This window comes from Octodon degus, unplaced genomic scaffold (assembly GCF_000260255.1).
Source record: "Octodon degus isolate 3935 unplaced genomic scaffold, OctDeg1.0 scaffold00005, whole genome shotgun sequence".
In the NCBI taxonomy this organism is placed as follows: domain Eukaryota; kingdom Metazoa; phylum Chordata; class Mammalia; order Rodentia; family Octodontidae; genus Octodon; species Octodon degus.
In genome coordinates, this window is record NW_004524581.1 from 11,423,996 (window position 1) to 11,433,350 (window position 9,355).

Genomic DNA, 9,355 nt, shown 5'->3' on the forward strand with positions numbered 1-9,355 from the left:
TGCTTCAAATTCAAGGTCAGCCTGGGCTACATAGTGAGTTCAAAGTCAGCCTGAACTTTATAAAAGGGCCCTGTCTCAAATACACACACACACAAACACACACACACACACACACACACACACCACAAAGCATGGGAGCAGGAGGCTCTTTGTGCCATGGGGACACAAGTCTTGGCCACCAAGTGACCTTGTCTCCCTACCGCAGGTCCACAGGTCTGCTGGGTGGCTGGCCTGCCCTATGGCAGAGTAAAGAGTGGAGGCTGGGGATAACTTCGCTTCCTTTTCTCATTCAGTCCTGCTCTACAAATGAGAGGCCAGAAGTTGGGGGCCTGGTTCGAGTAATGCCTGTCCCAACTTCCTAAGGAGCAGAAAGGAGACACTCCCCCCAACCCCAGAACTGCCACAGCTGAGAGCAGGGCTCTCGCCCTCACCTCACTGCCTCACCCCAGGGGGCCGATCCTGGGAGAGAAGGTCGAGCACAGGAAGCTCGCCACTCCTGCGAGGAACCACGCAGAGACATGCTACAGACTGCATGTCTGCATCCCCCAATTATTATACTGAGATTCCCAACCTAATGGCACCATATGGGGGGCCTTGGTGAGACGACTAAACTTAGATATGGTCATGAGGGTGGAGGTGGGAGAACTGTCCTTTCTGAGACAGGGTTTTATCACGTAGTTCAGGCTGGCCTTGAGCTCACTCTGTAGGCCAGGCTGGCCTCAAATTTAAAGTGATCCTCCTGCCTCAGCCTCCCAGGTCCTGGGATTACAGGTGTGTGCCACCATGCCTAGATGGGATCAGTGTCTTTAGAAGAAGAGAAAGAGACTGGTGCTTGGTCCCTCTGCCATGTGAGGACACAGACAGAAGACTGCCACCAACCATGGTGTACACCGAATCTGCCAAGGCCTTGACTGTAGGGTTTGTGGTCCCATGAGTACAAGAAACACATTTCTCTTGCTGAAGCCACCTCTTCTCCAGGCTCTTGTCACAGCTGCTCAAAGGGACTATGGTGACTGGTGTGTGTCCCAGCCTGGTGTTTGCTCCCAAATGCCACATGACAATGTTTTTCAGTCCGCAGGCAGCATACATCAGACCCTGACCTGGCAACAGGTCCTGGGGGGGGGGGGGCTCAGTGTGCAGCGGTGGGGGTGTGACTGGAGGGAACAGCTACAAGAGAGACAGGCTCTTGGGCGATCTTTCCTGAGTCGCAAAAGGCCAGGGCTTTGTGGGTCACTGTGTTTAGCCTGCCCGTTATTCCAATGGGAAACTCAAAGCCCAGAGAGGTAAAGCAGCTGCCTGAAGGTCACACAGCTGGCCTGTCCTCTCACCAGGCAAAGGAGCAGAGCACCCTCCTCCCCAAGCGCTCCCACACCTCAGCCAGTCTCTGACCTTCTGCAGGACGGAGTGGAGATGGTCCTTCCTCCTCCTCAGACTCCTGGAAGATGAGAGGAGCCTAGAGCTTCTAGAAGCTTCTCTGCACAGGGAGGCGCCCAGCACCTCCTCTCCCCAGGCTTCCAGTCCATCCCATGCTGATGCTGCTCGGGGACGCCAGCCGGGCAGTGGGAGAGGAGTTAGAAGCCCAGGTGGAGGAGGAGGCCGGGGAAGGACCCAAACCCAATTGTGGAATCCTTTCTGACCCACTTTTGGGTTCTCACATGCCCACGCTTCCCAGTGAACATCTGTGCTGTGTGTCCCCACACTTGCGCTGGGTTAGGTGCGTGGGGAAGGAGCAGGGTCACAGGGAGCCCCTGTGGGGCCCACACTTGTTTCTGCCACTGCTAGGAACATGAGAATCACATGGGAGCTGCAGGCAGGGGTACCCTGAGCCAACCTGGGGTCACCAGGAAGTCAGCCATGCTCAGATCCTCGGCAACGATGGAATCAGTGAACAGGCAGAGCTGCCCTTGGCTGGGAGATGGAGGGAAGGCGTGGGCCAGCCCAGAACCAGCCGCCATCTGCTGCTTTCCACCAGAGAGAATGCCGCCTACGCGAGATGCCCTCCAGGCCTGGACAACATGCCCCATGCTTGAGCCTTTGGGTCTGTCTTCTGGCAGGAAACGGGAGCTGAGCCGGGTCAGAGCCTGAACCCAGGCCTGAGCTATCCCAGCACCCACACCCTTAGTTCTTCTTGGATAGCACTTGACTTTGGGGTGTTCCTTGGCCATGGGTGGAGGCAGGAGCAGGCAGGTGTAGCCAGTTCTCCAGCACAGGCCCTCCCTTCTACATCACTGAGGGTCCTGAAAACCAAACCCAGTTTGGTGATATGGATGCAAACCCTGTTCTACCAACTCCTATGCTTTTGACCCTTGGTAAGTTACTTCATTCCTGTATGCCTCAGTTTCTTTGACCATAAAATGGGGAAACTTCAGAGAAACAATCACACAGGCTGTTGAGTACAAAGCACCCATGGCAGGGACTGGGAATGGGCATGCCTGCACCTTAGCCGTGGGCCTCCAGGGGCCAAGAGCAGTGATGGACACCCACAAGTGGAATAAAATGTAGTGAGAAGTGCAAAGCAGGGACGAACCTAGACAAATGAGAACAGTCAGGTCCTTGCGGCCATGTTCTGGGGAGCCTGCCCTGAAGACGCTGTGCAGGCACCACCTCCACTCCAGCGTCCCCTCTGAGGCCCTTCATGCTCCCTTCTGAGGTACTGGGCCGCACCCCATTCTATAGGGAATGAATTAGGAGGAAGGAGCAGAGGGGGACAGGAGCTGGGTGTGGCAGCGCATGCCTGTGACCGTGGCACTCTGGGAGGTCACGGCCAGAAGACTGTGAGGTCAAGTCTCACCTGGGCACTTTAGTGATTTAGCAAGACCTGTCTCAAAAGAAATCATTTTTTAAATGGGCTATGGCTGGATCTCAGTGGGAAGGGCATCCAATCACTAGTAGTTCTTGAAAGAGAAGAAGAGAAAAAGGAAGAGGAAGAGGAAGAGGAAGGAAAGAAGGAAGGAAGGAAAACCAAAGTCTAGGGCTGCACAGGGCAGGGCACAGCTAGATCTGTGAGTCACCAAATCAGGCACAGCGCATGGCCCATCTCCTAGCCAGAGCTACCCTCCTCCCTGGTGGCTGAGTGCGGGCTTCGCAAGGACCCCCAGTATGTGCAGCCCGCACACCCGCTGGAGGTGAGGATTACTCCGAGGCTAAATCCTGCCTCCCAGATAATCCCCAAGCTTGGTGCTAAACTAAGCTGCCTGGGCAGGCTCCCTGGCTTTGGTGCCCTCCCTCACCTGCCCCCAGCCCCTGCACACAAGTCCTGCCATGTCTCTCTGTCCCATCACTTTCACTTAAGATGACACTCTAGAGTCTATCACAAGGATCCCCCAAGAGTGTCCCACTCCTCTTGTTCCTGTCTGGGCAAACTGGGGGCCTGTGTCATCTTATGACTAAACCAAGAACAAGGCTTTAGCTCAGCCCTGCAGCCCCCAAGTGGTTCACAAGAAACCTCTCTCTCCAATGAGGACCCAAGCTTCTGTGTTCTCGAAGAGCTGGCCCATGGAGTGTGCACAAAGATGGATGCTACTGTGTCCAGTGGAGGGCCTGCTGCACTACAGTGGGAAGTACAGCCTCTGCAAGAAGAGGAGGGAAGGGACTAGTGTTGGCAGAGCCCCTGTATACGGCGTGTGCACTGCACAACTCCAGGGGGCCCCATGGTGGCTCCGCTAGAGTTATGCAATGCTGTGGCTCTGAGCTTGCAGCCTTCTTCTTGCTTTTTTGCAAAAGCTGCCAAAAGATTCCCATGGCCAGGCCTTGCTGCCCAGCCTTCTTTGTCCTACTTCTCTCCCTGACCCTGTCTTCTGGCAGCCGAGCTGCCTTAGAAGGGGATTTTAATAGGAATCTGTCTACCACAGCCCGAGCCCCTCCTCCATCAACAGATACCCTAAAGCCCTTTTTTTTGGGGGGGGCAGGTCCTGCAGAATTTCAAATCTGGGGCCTTCCTTCTAATGAGCATGCAGGAAGGGGAAAGTGACTGGCACCAATCCAGGGAGACAGGTGGGCAGTCCTCTGCCGGGGTCAAGCAGTCATTCAGTTATTATTCTCACCCGCAGGGCTGGCTACTGGAAGCAGGTGGAGGAAGGGAGGTAGAAGGATCTTATTTTTAAACCTCCACTGTTCTGATGAAGCATTTCTTTTCCTTCTGACCTTCACCAGTCCCATTTCCGCGGATCAAACAGCCAACCAGTCCGGGGGAGGCCTGAACGGGTGACACATGGAATCTGGACTGGCAGCCGGCTCCACCCCTCACTGCCCGGCCCGAGGGCTTCTGCCCAGGCAGCCAGGAGACTGCGGCGGCTGAGGCTGGGCCTGCAGGTGTCAAGGATGGGCTCCCTTTCCCGGGCTGGGCCAGTGTTGGGTGGTGGAGCCAAGGCGGAGGCTCATGGCCCACTCCGGGGTCCAGGTCCGGCTGCTGCCATGGGGACTCATATCTCTGCCTCTGCATCGTGTGGCAAGGCATCACAGGGAGCACAGGTTTTTGGAAGAAATGGCTAAGGAACTTGCAGATGCAAGCAGCGGACAGAGGAGGACAAAGGTGGCACGGTGGCCCATTTTGCCTGGGGGTGGGGTGTCCCAGGAACAGTCTGAGGCCCAAGAACGCAGGTCCTAAACGAGGCTTTCTGGGATTGCCAGAATGAGCTGCGTCTTCCTCATGGTGGGACTCAGCCCTACCGGCACCCCAGTCTCCTGGGGCCCTGCCACGCCCTCGCGAGCTCAGCCGGCCATCCACCTCCCAGGCCTTAGGGAGCCGCCTCCGATTTCCCCTCTGAGCTACAGGTGCCGGTAAACAAAGTGCTGCAGAGACGCCAGACGCCCGCAGCCGCCTCCCCGCCCCCACCCCGCAAAGTTCGGGCCAAGGTTAAGCCCGGGTTGGGGAGCGCGCAGCCCTCAACCCCCTACCCTCAACTTCTGGGCTTTCCCAGTGCTTTCCAAGCCCACCGAGCTGTCGACCGGCCCCTCCCTCCGGCTGCAAGTTCTCCCTTTGCGGTGGTACAGCCTCCCTCCCAGGGTTGGTCCCCAAACCCAGCTCTTCCGCACGTGGACCCCAGACCTGGTTCTGGAGGACACGGCCCTCCTGCCCTCCACTGTTCTGCACTATGAACACTCCTTCCATCACTCTGCCTCGGAGAGTTTGCAGGCCCCCAACCCAAAGCCCTGGCGCATTATCCCCTCTCTGAGGCCTCTTCCCCCAAAACCACAGTGGGGACCCAGGGCACCACACAGACGGCGGCCCCACCCAGACCTGCGCCTTCCGCAGTGCCCCGTATGTGCCGCCTGCGGCGGAACCGTCTGGGGACAGGCCGGAGTCGGCTGGCGAGAAGAGGGGCAGCCAGGCCCGCTGCTTGGCATCCTGCACCCCATCTGCGCGCCGGCCGAGCGCCCCCTCCCCGGCGTCCTCTCGCCTAGGACTCCAGGGGAAGCAACGGGACTGGGGGGTCCCTTGGCCCCGGCCGCGGGGACATGGGAAAGGGCGCAACACGGACTCGGTGTTGTTTACTCAGCCGACCCGGGCGCTGGGGTCCCCGCCGCGCCGCTCGCACCCACACCGCGCCGCCAGCCCGCGCGCACTCACGTCTCGGAAGCGGTTCCAGTGCTTGATCTTGCCGCTGTACTGCGAGATGGACGACAGCCATTGCTCGTCCTCCATGAAATTGCCGGGGGTCTCGCCCTCCTTGAGCCCTCTGGCGTCGCCTTCGGCCCGGACGGCCGCGGCCAGCAGCAACAGCGGCAGTGCCAGGCGCCCGCAGCCCGGGGAGCCCATCGTGGTCGGGGTCGGCTGTAACGGTCTGGACTTCTGCAGGACGTAACGAGCTCTGGCCACTCGGCTGCTGGCCGAGCGAGCGAGCGAGCGAGCGAGCGCTGCCGCGGTCCCCGCCCGCCTCCTCCTGCGCTCCGCTCGGGTGACTGGCGGTGGGGGGTCGCGGCTGAAATGTGACCTGGTTAGGAGATGCACTCGTCTGCAAATGCTCCGCGCCAGCCGCGGAGAGGCAGAGGGAATCAGAGAGGCTGCGCCAGCAGGGGCTGTATCTGTAACTGTAGCATCGGCATCACGTTTGACATCATCATACCTGGTTGGGGAAAAAAAAAAGGAGGAGGAGATTTCAAAGCCGAGCCCTGGCTGAGAGCGCGCGTCGCCAGTCAGCCGCAGCGCAGCCCCTGAGAGCTGCAGACCGAGAAGGCAGGATCCTGAGCTGTCCCTGCCACCTCTCCTGGAGGGTGGAGAGCAAGAAGTCCAGGCCGGGTGTCCCTGGGGTAGATGGGATGGGAAAAAGAGGAAAACGCTCGGGTTACAACGCTGGCAAGCTCAGGTGTCTAGAAGGTTATGCGGCTAGGGACGGTCTTTTTCTCTCCTGCCTCCCACCCTGGGGACCTGCGCCACAGCCCTGACAGCTGGCTCCCTACGAGTTATGGCTCTGCCATCATGGGTGGCTTCCTTAAGACAAAAGCCGTGTAGCAACCGGCGACTTCCGAACTATTGCTCCCAGCCGCAGCCGCATGCTCTTTTCTGGGCAAGTCCTGGGTCCCAAATGGCTCATAAAACAGGGGCAGATGTCGTCTTCCCCAAGCAGCTGTTTAGGGGCTGTCACCCCTTTTGTTAGCTCTTTCTAAGGCAACCCTAAAAGGCCAGTTTCTGGTCATTTATCTGCCTTGAGGCTACAACTCTGGAAAAGGCACATTTGCTCAGGCTGGACCTCACTTTGGTTTCCGTAAGACACGGGGGATGGGGTGAGGTAGGAGGGGACCAGTTTTGTTGGAGGGGTTTAGGTCTTTGTTGAATCTGTGACCCTTTCATTGCCTGAGGAGATGATGACATCCTAGTTGGGTAGGCTGGAGGCTGGGCACAGTGACAGGATCACAGCTGAAATGGTGAGGTTTACATTACAAATAAATTGAAGAGGAAACAGATAACCTGACAGGACAAAACCTATTGAACTTTTGGGACTCAAGCCCCAGATTGTGTTTTTATAAAAGACTTGGCTGCTGGCTGTGATCTAAAAAAAAAAAAAAAGCAATGAAAAATGTGATCTTAATCAGTAGGAAAAATAAAATAGGTTACAAGGTTCCCAGGCACAGAACCTGGCCTGCTGAGAACTTTAATGCCTCAGTGGCCTTGGGTGGGGTCTCCCTGGGAAAACAGAAAACAATAGCTCCCTTCCCTTATTTTCTTGTGACCTTTTCAGGTGGATTTAGTGGCGGTGGCTTAGGCGCTGGTATCCCCACCCCACAGTGGCTGAGGCAGCTCTCCAGGGCAGCACTGAGCTCTGAGGCAGAACAGCACAGCTAGCAGTGTAGGTTGGGGTGAGGTGGGCGAGTCCTGTTTTCTATCAACATATTAATGGTAATACTACCTACCTCCTAAGACTGCCAGGAACTTTAGCAGCATTAATACTAAGTGCCTGGGCATAGAGAGCATTAAAAAAAAAAAAAAAAAGTTACTTCTCTCAGGTTGGAAAGAGAAGGTATAATGTCCCATAGGGCTAAAGAGTTACCAAAATGTACCACCTCCTCCCACTGTCTCAATCCTGGTTTTTAGCAAACATATCTCAAAAGATGGAGGAGATAGAGTTCAAATGGCATTCCTTCCTGGTTCTGCTGTTATCTTAGAGAGTCCCTGGTTGGCTAGGGTTCCAAAGATGCCCAAGGAAGAGTTTGAAAAAGCACTGATGAGACATGCACCAGAAAGCGCAGCCACGTGCAGGCCTATGATGCTGAGAGCATTGCCCATGGCCTGCAGCTCCTCCAAGACCAGCCTCCGGCAGCACCTTCGAGCTGGGTCAATATTGGCCCTGTGCAGAAAGCAAATCACCATGGCCCGAGCTTGTTAGCTAAGCCAGAGGTGAAGCTGTTCAGACAGAAGAAACCAAATTTCCAGAAGACAGGTGCAAGGGTTGTAGAAAATGACTGATAATTTCAGCCTGTAAGAAGAAAGAAAAGGTTTTCTTAATATTTGACTAGCAAGTCAGTCTTTACAGACCAGTGGTCCCAAGCCCAAGACACTGCTGGATGTGTTTGTTAAATGGCACATATATTTATGCATTCTTGTTAGCATTTAATTTTCATTGTTTTTTTTGTTTTTGTTTGTTTGTTGTTTGTTTTGGCGGAACCAGGGATTGAACTCAGGCCCTTATGCTTGCCAGACAAGTGCAGCATTTAATATTGAGCAGTACAAAGTGAAGAAGAAGCTGGGGAGATGGCTCAGTAGAATAAGCGCTTCCCTGGCAAGCACAAGGGCCTGAGTTCAATCCCTGGTTCTGAAAATCAAACAAACAACAAACAAAGTGAAGAAGAATTTTAGTTTGTAATAAGAGATCTAAATTTAACTGCATCCAGAAAACTATTTAATCCCATGCCTGGATGACCCCACAAAAACAGAAGGATAAATGCAGAGACATTCAGTCCAGATTTGCTCATAATATCAACCCTTGAACCAACTCCATGCCCATCAGTCAGGAAACTATCCTTAAGAGTGAGTCTGGGAGATAGCTCCGTGGCATAAGCACCTGTCTGGCAAATGCAAGGTCCTGAGTTTGATCCCTGGTACCACAAAAAAAAAAAAAAAGTGCGTCTGCAAGTCAAGTTTGGTAATGTACAGATAGCGGGGAGGCTGAAGCAGGAGGATCTCAAGTCTGAGGCTGCTTACAAGCCCTGCCTTGAAATAGAAAGGGCTGAGGATGTATCCCAGTGGTAGGTACAGCATGTCTAGTATGGTTCTGTGTGTGCATGTTCGTGTGCAAATGTGTGCACACAGGATGATTGTGCATGTAAAAAAAGAAAAGTGGTACAGATCTCCATCTGCTGATGATTCGTGTGGTCCACTACATAATCCTGGATGAACGATTCCATGGTAGAACACTATCCCTAGGTTCAGGCTCCAGCACACAGGAAATAAAAAGATCACTGTGCCAATTCATGAGCTAATCAATTTTTAAAGAGGAAGAGTTTATTTTGGCTCATAGTTTCTGGGGCTTCAGCTCATGATTGCATAGGTCTGCTGCTTTGGGCCAGTGGAGACACCATATGTGAGTAACCCCCAGTTTGTTTCTGTGAGTTAGACATACATTCATAGTTACCATACTCTAACCATAAAACAGAGAGCCCGGATGATCCTCAGTGGCCCAGGGTACAGGCTTAAAAAAAAAAAATCAATTAAGATTTTAAAATTTTATTTATTTAAAAATAACAATATAGCCTTTCGGCCGGAACCGCCATCTTCCAGTAATTTGCCAAAATGACTAACACAAAGGGCGAGAGGAGAGGAACCCGGTATATGTTTTCCAGGCCTTTTAGAAAACATGGGGTTGTTCCTTTGGCTACATACATGCGAATCTACAAAAAGGGTGATATTGTAGACATCAAG

General features: G+C 54.3%; 1 protein-coding gene across 1 annotated transcript in view; it reads right to left on the minus strand.

Annotated features, from left to right (window-relative positions):
• The window catches only part of Spock2 (SPARC/osteonectin, cwcv and kazal like domains proteoglycan 2), a 22,126-nt gene extending 15,786 nt beyond the window's left edge, over positions 1 to 6,340 (minus strand). The window contains exon 1 of the mRNA XM_004624373.3: positions 5,570 to 6,340. Coding sequence (XP_004624430.1) covers positions 5,570 to 5,758 — 189 coding nt within the window. The 5' untranslated portion in view covers positions 5,759 to 6,340. The remainder of the gene's footprint in view (positions 1 to 5,569) is intronic.
• Between the last annotated feature and the right edge of the window lie 3,015 nt (positions 6,341 to 9,355).